The 19,531-nt window shown below is 42.8% G+C and overlaps 1 protein-coding gene across 1 annotated transcript in view; it reads left to right on the top strand.

The window, feature by feature from the left end:
- Window positions 1-19,531, top strand: part of AFAP1L2 (actin filament associated protein 1 like 2) — a 67,062-nt gene that overhangs the window by 27,319 nt on the left and 20,212 nt on the right. Inside the window, exons 5-6 of the mRNA XM_056850459.1 lie at window positions 9,731-9,821; window positions 18,305-18,510. Coding sequence (XP_056706437.1) covers window positions 9,731-9,821; window positions 18,305-18,510 — 297 coding nt within the window. The remainder of the gene's footprint in view (window positions 1-9,730; window positions 9,822-18,304; window positions 18,511-19,531) is intronic.

Genomic DNA, 19,531 nt, shown 5'->3' with positions numbered 1-19,531 from the left:
CTAGACACTGATTCCCAGGAGACTTTTTAATTAGAACATAAGAATATAACATTCATTTTAATTCAGCTCCTTGCAAGGTTCGATATGTCTCCAAAGAAGAATGAAAGGAGACAGATGCTTAAACAGAGGGTAACTTTATCATCCTAACCCAGATACAGAGCAGCAAATAAAAGTAATATGATCACTTCCCTATGTAGCAAAAAAAGACAGCAAGTCTATGCCATTCAATGATAAAATACAATAGCCTTTTACTTGTGGCAGTCCAAGTCATTCACTTTGCAAGGACCAAGAGTCCAGTTGTTATTTTATCCCCCAATACTGTATTCATCCCTCATGGCTAGTCCAAGGAAACTAGTCAAGTATAGGGCTGTTCTGACAGGGGTGCCGAAATGTGGAAGGTAGATGCAGGAAGAAATTTGGTTGGCTAGAGGGAGTCCTTAGCTGAGGGCAGAAGAATGAGGAAAAGGCTATGAGGAACCGGTGGGGAGCAACTCCAGCTGGTTGGAGTTCGGGATGGGAACAGGGTAAGACTGCAGCCAAGGAGCATGAGTGGGAGGAAGAACGTGGAATGAAGGTTTAGAGGAAGCAAGTAGAAGAGGGGAAATTAGGTCATACTCTGCCTGTCCTGAAGAAGGGATCCTGTCATCTTGTGTCAGGGGCAAAAGAAACTTTAGGAATGGAAGCCAACACAAAGTGGATGGGGCTTTGGAAGCTCTTGTGATACCGTTTTTCCTTACTCACCTGAAATAAGTGGTTTGGGGAGATGCTAAAATCTTCATGGGATACATGCTGGTAGAATGCCATTGGTTGAGACCTATCATGGGAGACCCTGGGTGGCTGACAATGCAAAGTGCTGAGGTTCTGCTTAGGTAATCAGGTTAGCTCATGTCTGGTGTTATCCTGACGGATTAAGCATTTGATTAGGTTTCCGGAGGTGTAGTCATTGTCAGGGATACTGTTGAATGGTCTGCAGTTTCTAGTTATTTTTCTGCAAATACTGGTCATGGTGTTTGGAACCTTGGAGGTTCACAGAAAATAGTCTTGATTATGATGTGCCACAGTTCCTATGGGAACTGGGATGCTTTCTTGTGCATTGGATGTCTTGGGTGCACATAGCAGGATAGGGATTGGCTGGTTTGGTATCAATATGGATTCTCTCTGTACCTCAGGCTGTGCAAGGCCTGTGAGGGCATAAAAACCCAGCTTCTAGAGGGGGTTGTTTTTTTCTCATGGAGGAAGTGGTTGTGGTACCAATGGAAGCAAGGATCAGTAGGCTGCAAGCTTTGCTAGATACGCATGCCTTTATTTTGTCTATTAAGGAATTTTCCATAGTCTATTGCTAGAAGAGCTACATCTGGATTCACTGAAATATCCACCTAGCATTGGCTTTCGAGTGGGAAAATTTCACAGTTGTCGTCTCTGGGCTTTGCAGTGGAACAAATACCATAATGCATAAATATAGGCATAAATCAGGCATAAATCACAATTCTTCAGCCACTTACAGTTTCTTTTTGTTCTTCTTCCTTACCAAGCACATCTTTGGCTTCTATTTCTTTGGAAACGCAATAATGAGTAATGAACAGTGTGAGTGGCCAACCATTTTGGCACTGGTTACTGTCCCCTTTTTCTGAAATGGAAGATCAGAACTGGAGTTGTTCAGTAGTGAAGTTTCAAGCGCTTGTTAATGGTTTTGAAAGAAGTAGCTCTGTCCATTTCGGTTATCTTTTCTTTGTGCCACAAGGAGGCAAATCCAAGAGCAGAGATATTATGTTTTCTGCCCAACAAATCCATGATGCATGCATGCCTGCCCACCAAGGTCATTATCAAAGGATTGCTGTGTATGCCCCCACGTATTGAATGAAGCTGGGTGGGTGCGCCAGAGGCAGGGGTGTCTCAGTAGTAGCCTCAGTATAGAACTCACTCTTCACTAAGGTGTGCCTGGCCCCAAGCATACTGTCTATGCCTGAGGTTCATGCCTGAGGTCACGGTGAAGGTAGCAGAGTTTTTGGTGGAAGTGGTTAAGGTTAAGATTCAATCCTGAATATTAATTGATTGTAATTTTTATGAAACACCTGTTATCTCTGATCTCATGACCATATCTATCTATCTACCTACCTACCTACCTACCTACCTACCTACCTATTCATACTGTCTATGGTCTTTGGAACTGTCATGCAAAGACCCTTTTGCTCTCCTGTGTACTTCAGACCCTATGGCTGGTTTTAAAAATCATGTCCGCTTGAATGATGCCCTCTGTTGTGGTTTTTTGTGCTGAATTTTAGAACCTTCTGATTTCGTTTTCTTAATCTGATGCTTTTACGCTTAGTTGTTTAGTCTTTTAGTCTGGTGTTAGCGCTGTGATATATTGCTGGCTGTATGATGTGGTAATTCATGAATCTTTTATGAAAGAGAGAATGAATTGACATACAGGGCTGTGTGTATGTATGCAGAAGATTCTTTCATGAGTGGAAATATATTATGTTCAGGGTTCCACAAATATTGCCTTCCTCACTGACTCAGTCTTCCCCTTTCCTGAATTTTGCAATATGTGTAGAGAACATTGGGAAGGGCATTTGCTCTGCCTTCATACTGGATTTTGTATCAGCAAAGGAGTTTTTCTGCCTTCTGCCAAATCCCAGTGAAAGAAGGCAAACAGATCTTCCATCTCCTGAGTTCTTAAGAACTTTTGGAACTGGAGAGATGTTTTCTCTGGCTTTTGCTTAGGCCTTTGCAAAGAGCAGAACACCGCCTTGCTGTCTCCTGCAAAAGCCCAGCAGAAAGACAAAGAAATACTCATTTCTCCAAATCTTGTGTAGCTCATGGGAACCTAAAAGGGAGGGATATCTCGGTGTTAGACATGTGGGACAGGCTCACTGGAGCTACAAGTAACCCTGTGAACGGATTTGTGAAAATCCTGATGATATGAGGAAATATGCAGTATACGTGGAATACATGGATGAAATTGATTGGAAGTAGACGTGTACCTTCCATGGAATCAAAGTGGGGAGGCCTCTTCCTCTCCATGTGGTGCCTTAATCGCCACACTCTGACATTGCCTACCCCAACCAGCATCAGCCAATGATGTGAAGCAGGTGATTTTCCATTAGTGTGGTAGGTGAGAACTCACCATGGGCGTACCATTTTCAGAATTATGCCTGTGCTTCCATGCAAAATGTAAGTGTGTATGGGGAGATGGAAAAAGGGTTAATTCACATGTACATATTCATTAGCTGATGACTGAACATGGGAAGATGACTTGTGTATGGTCTGAAGGATGGTGACACAGCAAGTTTCCTGAATCCAAGAAGGATTATATCTGGTTGGTGCTTGGATAAGAGACTTCCTAAAAAGTCGGTGTATGTTGCCTTCAGTTTCATGTTGGAAGAAAGGCAAGATATAAATAAATTCAGGTGGGTAGCCATGGTGGTCTGCAGTAGAAGAACAAGGCAGTCCCTCAGGGGAGGGGCTGTGGCTTAGTGGTAGAGCATCTGCTTGGCATGCAAAAAGTCCCAGGTTCAATCCCTGGCATCTCCAATTAAAGGGACTAGGCAAGTAGGTGATGTGAAAGATCTCTGCCTGAGACCCTGGAGAGCCGCTGGTGGTTTGAGCAGACATTACTGACTTTGATGGACCAAAGGTCTGATTCAGTATAAGGCAGCTTCATGTGTATTCAAGATTCAAGTTCAGTAGCACCTTAAAGACCAACAGAATTTCTAGGGTATGAGCTTTCAAGAGTAAAAGGATGTAAATAAGCAGCCATCATAGATTAAACACCATGGACAGAGTCATTATATCATTTCACATTGTCTCTAACATAGTACTTTTCAGTGAGGGCAGATTACACATGAATTGCCAGGGCTCGTCACAATGAATTGAAAATATAGTATGTGAATAAGCAAGTATTATAAAATATATATCAAACAACAATATGTATTTTCAAAAAGAACCCCAACCAACTAAAAGATAAAAGGAAAGGCAGTAAGTCCAAAGACAATAAAAGAACAGTGCTAATAAAAAAACAAATATAATTACAATTAGCCAGCAACAGCATACACAGCATGGCATAGTGGTTAAGTGCGGCAGACTCTTATCTGGAGAACCGGGTTCAATTCCCCACTCCTCCACATGAAACCTGCTGGGTGACCTTGGGCCAGTCACAGTTCTCTCAGAGGTCTCTCAGCCCATGCGGAGGCAGGCAATGGCAAACCACCTCTGAACATCTCTTGCCTTGAAAACCCTATGGGGTTGCCATAAGTCACCTGTGACTCTATGGCACTTTACACACACAGCATAAGCAATTTGCAATTTAAAGGTCCTATCAAGGAGGATTGCTTCAAGCTTGTAACTAAAGACCGAAAGAATTGGGGGTCAGGCAGGCTGTTCTTGAAAGGGCATTCCAGAACTGTTGAATGATAAGCCCCTGAAAAATAAGATGTTGTGTACCCTAAGCCACTACACAAGAAAACAGAATACTCCATGCTTACAATTCTTCCTATCACACCAAGGGGGAAAGCTAGGCTACGACTGCCCTCCTTGACACCTATCTCTTTGTATAGTGTAGTGTTCAGTCCTATCTGTAGTTTAAAATGGTAAGGTCAAGATATAGGCTACCACCACCTCTGCAGTTTGTAAGAACTACAACATTTCCTTGCCCATGTATGCAGGAGTCATTGTCTCATGGTAACAAACAAGTAAGAGATAAGAGTTACTGATTCCTGAAATTTTGGCTCAAGCTTGCTTCCTAAATGTAGAAGCAGAATTTCCTAAGGCAGACACCAAAAGAGCAGGAAGTCCAGACTCATACAGAGCAGAACTGTTCAGGAGGGATCCATTTTGTTTAAACTTCCTTCAAAACATATATCGTGGTCACTAAAGCGTTCCATAATTTCTTGTTTTTTCAGCTTCTTTCAGACTTCAAAATGCTTCAGAATGATTTGCTATCTTTGAGGGTCAATGAATGAAATTCTGTATGAAGCTCGAAACACGGCAGTAAAACTGAAGAGATTTTGGCTTTCTGGGAACACTGAAGTCGTAATAAGAGGCTATAATTATATCATAATACTGAGGGAACATTGTTTAAACGGAGAAGGCTTAAAGGGCCGGAAGCGAGAGAATTAAAATTAGAAATAAGGACCCACTAGTTAACCGTATTTATTTACAGTGGTGGGAATCTGTTTTTAAGTAACCAGTTCGATATACACTTTCCCCTCAAAATAGTAACATAAGAATACCATATATATATATATATATATATATATATATACACACACACACACACACACACACACACACACACACTTTCCCATATATATATATATATATTGGGGGGAAAACTGAATAGAACTTCAAAGAAATTAGAGCATGATGCTATTGCACCACCTAGTATCATCTGGTTTCTGTTGTTAGTATGAAACAATGCAAAGAAGCCACCTTCTCTTCTAGTATCTTTGCGCTTGTTTTACAGTGTAGGAGGACAGTACAATATGCTACTACAATATGTTTTATTTCTGTAGACAGACATAGCTACCAAGTTTTTGTTTTTTGTTTTAATCTTTCTAGGAAGTCTTATTGCTTTGATCCAATGCCAGCCATCAATAAATGTACATCAGAGACACTCTCTCTTTCTGAGAAGGTGGCTCCCACTGGAAAGCGTTTTAATGCTTCAGTTTGGTATTTAGACACTTTAAATATTTAACCAGTTTCCTCTTTGCTGTGCATAACAGCTATAGATGCTGACCTATTATTTCTGTGCATTGCTTTCCACCCAACCGTTTTTGCAAAGGTGAGTTAATATTTTGCCAAGGGACCAATTGAGACTAGTTCCTTGAGAGATCTGTGGTTATATCAAATCGAACATCTGCTGCTCTGTACTCAGATTAGCCAGCATCAGTAATATCCCTACCTCATGGCAGTTCTAATGGGGTTTTGACCAGAGGCTTTCATGATATAATGCAATATCGTAATGAGCTGAAATGATTGTGTAATATAAGGTTTATTTTTCATTGGCTAAATGTCATTTAGCCCTGACCTGGATGGCCCAGGCTAGCCTGATCTCATCAGATCTCAGAAGCTAAGCAGGGTCAGCCCTGTTTAGTATTTGGATGGGAGACCACCAAGGAATACCAGGGTTGCTGTGCAGAGGAAGGCACTGGCAAACCACCTCTGTTAGTCTCTTGCCATGAAAACCCCAAAAAGGGGTTGCCATAAGTCGGCTGCGACTTGACGGCACTTTACACCCACACATCATTTAACCTTTGTTAGCTTAAAAATATATTAATGTTGGTAGTATCAAGAGTAGTACACTCAATTTCAAAACCATCAGATGTTTTAGGAGCGTGGCTTCCGATGCTAGTCCATGTTGTTCTATGAAGCCATCATGGATTAGAAAAAGGAGGATGCACAGGCATACCTCGAGGATATTGTGGGTTGCCACAAACTTTCAATTTGTAAAAAGAAGCAATAAAGCGAAGCCAAATAAAATGAGGTATGTTTGTATTTGAATCTGGGGTAGACTCAGATGTGTATTTACTACAACTGCAGTCATAGTTCTTCCACTGGATCTGAGGGCAAATTCCACCCTGACTGAATATACCAGCTCATGTTTTATTTGTGCTCTGTACTAGCATGCCACTGAAAAGATTCCAGCACACCACTACGTGTGGAAGTGATTGAGGTCATCCTTACAGAGAACCCACGGTTATAGACATGGGAATTTTGGGGATCCTTGGATGATTGCTTCAGAGCTTCCTAGTCAGTCAGGAAGTGTGGATATAGTCCTGTTGTCCATTGCGAGAACAGGAAGATTTTTGAATTTCTGTGGAGGAATGGAAAACAGATGTATTTGGATTCCTAGAGAAGAGAGCTTAGAAGTAGTCTTGGCAGTTCCTTGGTTCTTGTATGTGGATCTTTTCAAAGGATTCATGGTGTCTGGTTTTCTCTGCCAACACTTTGACTGTATACTAGGATAATTTGGCAGCCATCCAGGGATTTTCCAGTGCTTGGAATCTTCTGAAAGTTTTGCTGTGATTCAATGCTATCTGCTTCCTTCATTTTTGCTCATATTGACTTTGAAGACGTACAGTGTATTTCCCATATTGTTTTTTTCCTTTTAATGACAATTACTTTTTTAACATAGGAAACTCAAATTGTAATAAAGTCATTGTAGGAAATAAGATATGGCTCTGTTCTGACTATACACAATCCATTAATGTTATTATTAAAATGCTTATTATAAACACTGATTTCTACTGAACAGTCCATTTGTAGGATAGTTCCTAAAGGCTTTCAGGAAAATTTATGCAATTATTTGCTTTAAGGTGCTGCAACGTATGAATTACCTGCCTTTGGAATTAAAACCACTACTAGTATAATCTGTTATGGTTAAACCAAATGAAAAGTGGTTAGCATGAGCATGTATTCCAACTGTCTGTATTTGTAAGATATGTGTAAAAACTTCAACGACTGTTTTCTTTGTACATTGTCTAGATTATGGGTTCTCAATAAGGGGGGAATTCCCCCGGGGGGGATTTTAGGGTTCCGGGGGGGGGGAATTGGGACCACTATTCAGCTAAGTGTGATGTCCTGTAGATTGTGTACAATCTGTAAAATTGTAGTTTGTTTTTAATTTAATCTGTGACATTCAATAAAGTTTATGACTGTCTTGGGAAGGGGGGAATTCTATTCTGAACAATGGTGAAAGGGGAGAATGGAGTAAAAATGTTTGCGAACCACTGGTCTAAATTTACCTTGGGCACTCCTAAGTTCCTTCAGATCCTTGCAGCAAACTAGTTGAAACTGAGGATTCAACTAGATAATATGTATGACATGAGTTGGGTTTGGAGTGGGGGCTGACCCGACTCATGTCACAGTTAACATTGGGGGTCTGTCATTCCCAAGCTCTGAGGAGCTGGATTCGGGTCATGAGTGTGGAGCAGGGGGAGGAGGGGCTTTAGCCTTCCCTCCTGCATAGTTTTCCTGAGCCATGGGGTGGCCGTTTGTCTGTGGAGTGGTTGTTTGCCTTGCTGGGGGCTCCATGTAAACTTACTGCAGCATGTGGGGCAAACAGCCCCCCAGTAGCCATTTTGGTTCAGAAAAATGGCCCAGGAGGAAAGGCCCCTCCCCCATACTGCGTTTACGAGGCAAATATGGCCCTGCAGCACTTGGGAATGTTAGTTTCCTGATGTTATGTCTGACATCAGTTGGGGATCCACAACCCAATTCATGTCACACTTATCTCATGGAGCCCTGAGAATCTGCTCAGTCACATCACAGGAGGTTTTGGCAGTCTCTGCACAGCTGCAATAAAGTAACTGCTGCAGCGCAGCAAGACACAACACACAGTGCCTTAAGCATGTCTGTCCCCACCTGCCATCCCCACATCACTATTAAGGTAAAGGTCCCCTGTGCAAGCACTGGGTCATTTCTGACCCATGGAGTGACATCACTTCCCAACGTTTACTAGGCAAACTTTGTTTACGGGGTGGTTTGCCAGTGCCTTCCCCAGTCATCTTCCCTTTACCCCCAGCAAGCTCCTTATTCATTTGACCGACCTCGGAAGGATGGAAGGCTGAGTCAACCTTGAGCCGGCTACCTGAAACCGACTTCCATCGGGATCGAACTCAGGTTGTGAGCAAAGCTTGGACTGCAGTACTTCAGCTTACCACTCTGTGCCATGGGGCTCTTCGCATCACTATATCTGTCTCATTTTTATCCCATGTTTCCTCTAAAGGCAGCATATGTAGGGGTTCCCTCCCCCCTCCTTGTAATCTTCACCCCCCACTCTGTGCAGCAGGTTAGAATGAGAGCTGGTGACTGGCCCAAGATCACACAGGGATTTGAACCTGGGTCCCTCTACTCTTAAGGGCAGCGCACTAACCATTGTAGCACATTGGTTGGATCTAGAAAGGAAATGTATGGGGGGATGTGTTTAAGTTGTCACTATAGTAAGCACAACCTTATTGTCTGTGAGGTTAAACATCCTGTAACTTTAACTGTAAGAAACCATGGTGGTCAGTTTACTGACACCTCTTTGAAGAATTAATTTCAAGACCGGCTAGTGCAGAGAAAATCAATACCACACACCGATCAGAGCTGCTTTCAGAGCTGCTTTCAGTGTCAAGGATGGTGTGTGTCACACAGTGATCTTCAGAGCGATAATATAGGAAGCAGACGGTATCTATTTTCAGTCTAAAATAGTGGAGGGCAAGTAAATGTCACCTATTATTAGTATCTTGTTTTCTGTCAAAGGTGCTGTGCCTTTAATATGCAGAAATCTACCAATTTCCCATCACCACATCTGCATATCAGAAAAATGGATCTGCACTAAGCCATCCACGGGGCGAGACGGGGGGTGGGGAGTTGCCACAGCTAATTTTCTGTAAGTAGACCTATGATCTGCTCAAAGGGGCTGCATTATTGTTAAATGGAGACACAACCATACGTAGAGTAGCCAGGCGTCAAGTCTGTGAGGATTAGCTTTCAGGAATCTCCATGGACATGGATTCAGAAGTCACATACAATTATGGGTATTCTGTTGCATTGCATCTGGGCTATGCTTTACCTGCCCTTTACATTCAGTCATGATAAAAGATTACAATAATTATGTATACCTTGCCTGTAAAAGGGAATCTTCATTTAACGCAGGAGGAGAAATCTGTAATACAGGCCAATTTCAAAATTTCTCCATGACTTTATCTACAGATATCCTTGTTTTTGTTTATTTGTTTCACAGATTCCAGAAACAAGGCAGCATTCATGCACCAAAACCGAGTCTCCAGAGGGGTACTACGAAGAAGCGGAGCCCTATGGCATCTCTACGAATGGTACAGAATAAATTATTACCTGCTGTTGCTTGCCTGCATGTTACGCACAAACACTGATGTCTGTGAAAAGATGGTTTCAAATACTGAAACAAACCCTCTCAAACGCACAGTTAAAAATGCAGGTATCTGGATTGTATCAGATAATTATCATTGATAAATTGGTAGATGCAAAGTTTCCTTCCTTCAAAGCTGAATGTAACATAACGCAAACATTATCCTATATGTGCAGTCCGATCTTTGTGTGTGTGTGTGTGTGTGTGTGTGTGTGTATGAACACCATAACTGTAGAATGTTTACTATAGAAAGGGAAGAGTATGGTGACTATGTTGCCAAACTAGTATATCTTTGCTGCCATCTCTGCCGTGTTGTCTTCCAAAAGATCACTTTGACATGGCTGTAGGGAGGAGCCTTTGGCCTTGCTCTGCAATTCATGATCCTGTGCAGAGGGGAAAGTGCCTTCGATTCCTTCTCTCTGTTCCTTCCCGTATAGACCCAGGCAATGCTCACTTCCTTCCTGTTCTTTACCTTTCCTTACATAGTAACATGCAGCGCATTTGAATGGAACTCTACAGGGTCATTTGTTGTTGAGGTGATACACCCTGTTCATGGGGACTTGGCCAGCTCATTATAAAGTGGGAGGTCCTGATCTGAAGAACTCCAAAGATTTTAGAGGAAATGCTTGAAAGGTTGTGTTTTCTCCTTAACTTTGTAACTTCCAGGACAGCTGGTCAGCCGCTGTGTGAAACAGGATGCTGGACTAGATGGACCACTGGTCTTATCCAGCAGGGTCTCGTTATGTTCTTACGCTCTGAGTGTTTTGTGTACATTTCTCCTCCCCATGTGATGACATGTGTGAATCGGGCCCAGCTGTGATGACATCACCTGCAGGAGAGTTTGGAGCACATGTGTGACCATCAGCTCCATGTTTCCCCTTTGAAAAGCCTGATCAGATGCAACAGCTGGATCAAAGGAGTGTCTGTTGTTCCACTAGTACATCTAAATTGTTTTCTGACATGTGCTTGCTTGCTTGCTGAGCAAGGCAAGTCTGTGGCATGTTATGGAACAGGCCAGGCAGCTCCTTACAGTGCAGTCCTCATCGGAGTTACACCCTTCTATGTTTATTGAAAGCACTGGGCTTAAAAGGGTGTAACTCTGTTTAGGATTACACTGTTAGATGTATGGGTGTTCACCAGGGCAGTGATGTTACATTATTTTTGGTTTTGCCACACACTTGGAAAGAAATATAACTGCTCAGTTCAGGGGTGCGGCATGTAGAAACATGTGGAAAACTCACTGAGGATTGCTGTTTAACCAAACCATCACTGAGCGCAAAAGATTCGTTTGCCACATTACTCCTGCTATCCTAATTACTAGCTCATTTCCTCCAATGACAGCCTCACTGCTTGGCCAGCTGAATACAGACATTGTTGCAAATGTGTAGCAGGGCATGTCTAGGACATTCCCCCTCCCCAATTAGGATCTAGTTTACTCTCTGTATTAAGATATATTTGGATGTTTGCTGATGTTACTAAATCAGCTTTTTCAAAAAATCTATATGTTACTTGATAACATGCTGCAATGGGCATATGTCTTTGTCCATCATTACATGGTTCTGGTGCACATCCAATATCCTTGAAAACAAAGAAACGGGATAAGATTTTCAGGCTGCACTCCTATGTGTATGTACTTGGGAGTAATTGCCATTGAAATCAGTGGGTCTTACTTGCAAGAAAACATGTTGAGAGTGAGGCTACATGCTTAGCAAAGTCTGCACCATAAACCTATTGCCATAATTATGCCTCCATGGTATGGGGTTCTCCTTGCCCAGATCTCATCTGCTTCAGAGTCATGTGATGGTAGCGGCAGGCAGTGGGCCAGCCAAGAGAAGGAAAGGTTTTTCTTGCCTTCTTGCCTTTTTTCTTTTTTAATCTCCCCCTTCTTCCCCTGGTGCCTCAGACACACTTCATGTGAGATGCTTGGTGTACTCTGGAAAATATAATTCCCATGACTCCTAACACTTAAATTTATCTGCGTATACCAGGCACCTCCGAAGCTTTCTCTCTGAGGCAGGGAAGGGAAAGAAAAGAAGAGAGAAACAGGGAGACTCTTTACTTCTCTTGGCTGGGCCTGTGACCTGTACTTTGTTCCACTACTTTGATTCTGCAGTGGTTGAAGAATTTTGGGAGGAACTGGGTGTGCTTATAGAGTGCTTTGAAGATGAGAATGACAAAGCTCATACAAAAGACTATGAACTTCCATGGCATCTGTAATCACCCTGTGTGCCTTTTGGTGCTTCACTCTGGTATAAATGAATATTCAGTCACAGACCATTCAATCCTACCCTCTAAGAGCAGAACCAAATGGTATAAGAAATGTGACGGAACTGAGTGGTGCTGCAGGGGCTGAATACTAAACAATAGTTCTTCAAACTGAATGTATAGCTTCTGACGATGTTTATCATAACTTGTTCACAGAGGTTGCTAGAATATTTTAGCTGACTGAATTTTCTTCTCATCCTTGTATGTTTTGCTGTAAGTTATCATTCCTCTGCTAGGAGAGTATAATGCATGGTTTAATAATTAGTGAAGATGCATTGTGGTTCATGTGTAGGTCTGTTTCTTTCTCTTTTTTGTTCTTCATGTGTGATTATGCAGGTCTTTACGGTAGGCTTGCACCTACTGGATCCAGGCCAGGTTTGCAGGTTACTGAGGGAGTCATATATGCCACAATAACCTTGGGTATGGCATGCTTTCATAACCTATGACTCTTGCATTGCTTTTTAGTCTTTTGTCTTATGAGTAAAGATGGGAACTCTGTTGAGACAATCCGCTTCATCTCCAGCAAGATATATAGCGATGGTTAAGCCCTCCATCTTCAATAATCATTCTTTCACCCTAAATTCATATACAATATATTGTGCAGAAGTGATAGATAATTAGCATTTTGCTGCATAGTCTCTTTGCAGTTTCGTAGTAAAGTATGAATAAAAGATATGGGTGACACTAGCAGGTCTTACCTGTGGAATACACCTGAGGAAGGCTTAATCCAAAATCCTTCCATGGGAGTCTTTTCAATTAGTACTGGAGGAGAATATTAGTGGCCAATCATTCATGTTTAGCAGGAAGCTGTGTGCTATAAAATTAGGAGAGTAATGAGGACTGTTGTCCTGACCTGGGTAGCCCAGGCTAGGCTGATCTTGTCCAAACTCAGAAGCTAAGCTGGGTCACCCCTGGTTAGTTCTTGGATGGGAGACCAGACCACCAAGGAATACCAGGGTCACTATGCAGAGGAAGACAATAGCAGACCACCTCTGTCAGTCTCTTGCCTTGGAAACCCTACTGGTTTGCCATAAGTCAACTTCGACCTGGCATTTTACACACACACAATGAGGAACATTAATTTTGGCTGCAACTGAGGCTTTGCAAAACCAATACAAGATGCTGGGACAGTTTTAGAAAACCCAAACAAGTGAGGCTGGGACTATGAATCTCATCAGATATTCCCAAGAACCATGCCTTTCACCTGGTACGAAAGATCCCAAAACCTCACAGATCATCAATCTGGAGGGTGAATCATGTTGCCACTGTCTTTACTAAAACCTTTTTTTAATGATCAGGATTTTGTTGAAGCTTTATGCACTTCATTTTACTAGCATCCTAGTACTCTTTTTCTTACAGGGATTCCTTTTCCTCTGCCTATTTTTATAAAGTACTCAGGTTGGCACAGTAGCAAAGCAGTTAGGCAGTCTACCTTAAAACAGAGATCAGTGAACCCAACAACACCACACGTCCAAATTCTGTATCTAAGAGGGAATATAAAATGGATCCAGTTCAGCTAAAGTCAGGAATAGCTAACATAAATCATTTCATGAGCAGCGGACGCTAATCTGGTGAACCGGGTTGGTTTGCCCACTCCTACACATGAAGCCAGCTGGGTGACCTTGTGCTAATCACAGCTCTTTTAGAGCTCTCTCAGCCTCACCTACCTCACAGGGTGTCTGTTGTGGGGAGGGGAAGGGAAGGTGATTGTAAGACGGTTTGATTCTTCCTTAAGTGGTAGAGAAAGTTGGCATATAAAAACCAACTCTTCTTCCTCTTCTTCTTCTACCCATGATTAAAGTGAGCCTTCTGAGTATAAGTATGCATAAGATTGTACTATTAGTCAAAACTGATTTTAGCAGGAACAAATCCAGGAACACATTAGAAAATAAATGCATTCGGCCATAGCTTTGTATACCACTAAATAATCTCTGAGTACCTGTCATGGGAATAAATAATCCAGGATATTTTAGAAGAGTCCCATTGGATTTAATTCATTAGCTACAGTGTAGCTCTGTAAAAGGCTCTCTATGTTGGTGGAATCTTTGCAAAGAGAGATAGAGACAAGGGAGATGTAAGTAGCTTCTAAAGAGACTATCCTAGGAAACCTGAGAATGCCCACAGTTCTAATGATTAGCTGCACCAATACAAGCAACAAATCTAGACACCACAGTTGACAATGGCTTAGAGTATCTTGAACATCTTTCTTGTTGGCAAAAAAAATATATGCAGACCCTCCCGTAGGGTTACTAGCCTGAAGGTGGGGCCTGATGTTCTCCTGGAATTACAACTGATTTCCACACTACAAAGATCAATTTCCCTAGAGTAGATGGCAGCTTCGGAAGAAATCTATGGCATTGCATATCCATGGAGCTCCTTTTCCTCCTCAGACTCTGCCCTCCCCCAAATCTCCAGGAATTTCCCAAGCAAATTGGCAAAATTACCCCTCTGTCATCTCTGTAAGCTTCTTGTGGATCCATAATATTACTGCTGTGTATTACTGGTGACGTTTTTAAATGCTTCGTCTGCTAACATTCTCCTTCTGATTCATGTTTTTAAAAGACTGTTCCCGTGCTTTGTAAACAGATTAGAATGAGATCTTAATACTCTGAGAGAGAGAAGGGAAGCAAACCCTTTGTTAGTAAACCAGGAGTCTCCCACTGTGCTTGCTTGGGCTTGAAAAGCTCTGCACAATTTAGGTAATTGTTGCATATCACTGATTTGTGCAATCCCCAGACTCCTTCATTCTGCCAGTTCAACCAACCCCCTCCTCTTTCTTTAGTTCTCCTCTCTCTTTAGTTATCTACCCCCACGCCAATACCTGGATGCTGCAATGGGGGAAGACCTAGCAGTTTATCCAGAAGGAGAAGAACAGCAAAAGGGTTGCTTAAGACTGATGTTTCCTTGGTTGATTCATGGTTTTAGCAGTTATCATCCTTGCCATTTGACACTCTGGGAACAGAGACTGATTCATGAGTGGCTTTTGGCAGATAACAGCTTGTACTCCCTCTGCAGGTTTTTGCTTTTCTACCCGGCTATCTAAAACCTATAGAAAACATTTGGTATCATCTCAGGAATGTGTTCAAAGCAAGAGACTAATCAGGGTGTGTCTAGAGACTGAAAGTCTTTGATGGTCCTATTCAAAACAACAGTTTGGATAAGAAGTTGAATGACCTCAGGTCTCTTACTGGAGATGAAACAAGCAGATAGTCCCCCAAATTAACAAACATGAATTGTACAATGACCGCACCATGTAGGTTGGCAGTTTTTCCTTTCAAGAATGGCTGATCTTTTAAGGCCATTCCCAGTTTACAAACTTGGATCTTTTAAGAGACTTTGTTGTATGAGAGTGTTATGAGAATGTTATGAACTTGGGGCACAGTAGTTGCCAAGAAGCACATGCATAAGTTTACTCCACAGAGAGAGCTGAACTATCCACCCATCATCCAATTTTTAAAATGTATCTATTTATTTTGCTGTCAGAGTGGTAAGTTGCAGTACTGCAGTCCAAGCTCTGCTCACGACCTGAGTTCGATCCTGACGAAAGTTGGTTTCAGGGAGCCAGCTCAAGGTTGACTCAGCCTTCCATCCTTCCGAGGTCGGTAAAACGAGTACCCAGATTGCTGGGGGTAAATGGAAGATGACTGGGGAAGGCACTGGCAAACCATCCCGTAAACAAAGTCTGCCTAGGAAATGTCGGGATGTGACATCACCCCATGGGTCAGGAATGCTTGCACAGGGGACCTTTACCTTTACCTTTTGCAGATTGCAGCTGACTTATGATGACCCCCATAGGGTTTTCTGATTTCAGTCTGCATTCATGTTCAAAACTTTCCCATGGAGCCTTTTGTGTTGTGCCAATACAGCATCCTTGTTGTGTGAAAGAACCCTTAAAGTGGTTTGGTGGCCATATCCTGTAAGATGCAGTGCCAAGGACAGGAGCTGACTTCACAGGGTATACAGGACCGAGCCAGCACTGAGGCAAAGAGAGGACAACATCTCTTCCTTTGACACAGGCTCTTTATCGCCCCCTGGTGTGATCCACTGTTGCTACACGCTCATGCGTATTGCAACGCTAGTGCTCTCCCACGTCTTCTGTGCAGGGCTTCTTCAGAAAAGTGTAGGTAGGGATGTAAAAAGCTAGGTCTTTTTTGTTTTAGTATACTAGGAATTAGATGAAGGCCTTTCCATGATACAAGCCACATTGTTTATACAGTAATTGCTCGAGCTGATTGCCGGGACCAGGCTGTTTGGCTGCAGTGGGCAGAGAACTTGGAGGCATGTGAAGCAGATGCTGCATGAATGAGTCTTGCTGTCATTTGGGATATGTCTGCACCAGCCCTCCCTGTCACATTTCTTTCTCCTCAGTTGGCCTTGCTATTAATTTCTGTGTTTTGTGTGCTCATGCACGTTTTATGGACTTTTTCCTCTTGGGAGTGTGGGTTCGTATGTTCTGCACAAATCAGACTCCACTCCTTGTAACAGCAAACTTGGTGGCGGGGTGCCTGTCAGTAGGGCACTGAAATGGAGCCATCCACAGACAAGGTAGGGGTTTCTGAATCCTTGGAAAATACCACAAATACAAAGATCTTAATTCATAAATTTAAAAGATGACCGCCCACACACACACACCATGAGATGCACGTATCCTAACCCTGATTCCTTTCTCCCACCATTCAAGGATGCTGCAAGCTTTTAAGAGCTCTGATCACTTTGAACCTAAAATAATTGGGGGAGTGTTCATTAATCCTAATTAATTTTTCCATTAATCGTAAATACTTCCAGGAATTATGCTGCTGCAGGGTAGAGACCCTAACGGTTTAAAATATGCTGGGATAGGGATGATGTTAAGGTTGCGGATGCATGCTGTGAGAGATGAATTCCCCATTCCCAGTATTTCTTCCTCCAAGTCTTTCATTCAGCATGGGGAGTAGAGATGCCAGTCTCCAGGTAGGACCTGGGTATCCCTGGAACTACCACTTATCTCCAGACTACAGAGATCAGTTCCCCTGGAGAAAATTGATGCTTTAGAGAGTGGACTCTATGGCATTGCATCCTGATGAGGTCCCTCCCCTCCCCAGGCTGCATCCCCAAATATCCAGGAGTTTCCCAGCCTGGATCTGTCAACCCTACCCCCCCCCATCCCCTGTTGTTGGCCAGAGGGGACCTGGCAACCCTAATGGGGAGGGAGACATAAAAATAGTCCCACCAAATCCTGAATTGTCCTGGTCAGCTGTGGAATTAGAAATTCAGCTTTGTGCTCACTGCTGTCACCCATCAATGGGGCTTCGCCCCTTGGTTGCAGATGATGGAGAAAGGGAGGAAACAACAGTGCTGTGCCCCCAATCAGGGTTGAGCCCTCGTGGCATTTTTAAACCACTTTAAGAGGGCGGCAGCAGCATCCTTGTGGCAGCCACAAGAATGCCGTCACGACTATTGTGGCCCTTAGTGACAGAGCATCTAAACTACATGAGTTGTTTTCCATGGTATATTGTCCTAAAATAAATGGGTACAAACCCTGCATTTTCATTTGTTATTTTGTTAGCTTTCATTTTTTGTTTGCTTGTTAGGTTTTTATCGTTCCAAATGTGAAAACAAAACCATTAGCTTAACAGAACCTGTTCATTTCACTTTCAGCCATGTTTTACCTGCACCCCCAAATTAAATCAATACATGAATACTATTAACCCTTTGCATTACTGTAAGAGTTTCATTATAGCAGCTAGGATTGGTTTTTATTAATTAGCTGTGCAACACCATTGCAAACAAAGTGTGCAGAACGTAAAGTTGCTTATGTACATTTGCACAGTTTTATCAGGCACTAAAAGCCAAACTCAAAGCTGTCCCCCTTTCAAGAGAAATGATCCTTGACATCAGTTTCACATGTTTGAATAAGCACGTAAAAACATAGCACTTGATATGATAGTTTGTGATCTATGTCTGTCTTGGTGCATGCTGATGAAAGTCATGTGAGCAGTATAAGATAAGTAAAGACAGGCAACCTTTATTGGACCCGCGCTATGTAAAATCTGCAAACTTCCAAGCCATCCTTGTCCTCTGTGCTTCACCAGTCATGCTTGCTGTTGTAATGTCCCCCAGTTTGCCTGGGGGAGTGTGGAAGTCTGCTTTGTCACCCAGCAGTGGGTTTTCCCCCCTTAACTGCAGATGACGGAGAAGTGGTCAGCAGCTCCTATGAATCCTATGACGAGGAAGAGAGCAGTAAGGGCAAGTCAGCTCCGCACCAGTGGCCCTCCACTGAAGCTTCCATTGAACTCATGAAAGATGCCCGGATCTGTGCTTTCCTATGGCGGAAGAAATGGCTGGGGCAGTGGGCCAAGCAGCTGTGCGTCATTAAGGACAACAGGTTGTTGGTATGTAAGTGCTTGATGGGGTGGGGAAGTCTGAAATAAGGTACTTTCTCAAAGCCAAACTCTCTGCTGGAATATCCAAACTCCTGAAAACTCTAGATGTTAACTTGACCAAGTAGAATTTAGCAGCACTATAGAAAAGCTGCTGTGGCTAGAAAGGCTTGCAGTGTCCAAGCACTTGAGCAGAGGAATTCGCACAGTGATAATTGGGTCTTGTGCGGCTATCTGGAGACCTTCAGAATCAATAAGAGGAAGGTGGCATGGGAAGTGGTCGCTCACCCTGTTGCTATTGGATGCATCCTCTGATTGTGCGTGTCTGTGTAAATGAATGAAGATGTGGATGGGTGTTGTGCCTCTATAGGAAAGGCGTGTGTTTGGGGACCACAGATTTGCAAAGTCTGGACACATCTGCCCATTCTCCCATAACTGCTACACAGAGAGTTACTGTCTGTTGGCACACAAAATATCTACATTGTGAAACCTGGTTCTCTTCCCTTGCTGCTGTATGTATTTGGTCATGTGAAAGGAGTCACAGTTCTGGAAATGGCCTACTCCAGGGGTGTCAAACATAAGGCCCGAGGGCCGGATCAAGCCCCTTGAGCGCTTTTATGCAGCCCGCAAGCCAACCCAGGCAGCCACCTCCCCCACTCTCAATCTGGGCTGGCATGGCCCAGCCCAACAAAGTGACATTTATATCATATCAGGCCCTTGAAACATGAGTTCGACACTCCTGGCCTACTCTGTTCAAAGAATTTCACCCAGCAGTTCTTTCAGCAAGCTATAAACTACAGAATCTTTTCTTTTTCTGCACCAGTGCTAATAAATAATGTTTGGTCATCCATATAAACCATCTGGGCACTGAATGTGAAACTGGCTAGTGGTCTCTTCCTTAGCCATGGGTGACTGGTTTTAATTTCCTCTTGCTAGTTCCCAACCACTCTAAATTCTGAACACATTATTTAAAGCATATAAATAATAACTACTGTTCCTTTGGCCATTGCAATAAATATATATATATATATAT

Source organism: Euleptes europaea, chromosome 5 (assembly GCF_029931775.1).
Source record: "Euleptes europaea isolate rEulEur1 chromosome 5, rEulEur1.hap1, whole genome shotgun sequence".
In the NCBI taxonomy this organism is placed as follows: domain Eukaryota; kingdom Metazoa; phylum Chordata; class Lepidosauria; order Squamata; family Sphaerodactylidae; genus Euleptes; species Euleptes europaea.
This window is presented reverse-complemented; position numbering and strand designations above follow the sequence as displayed.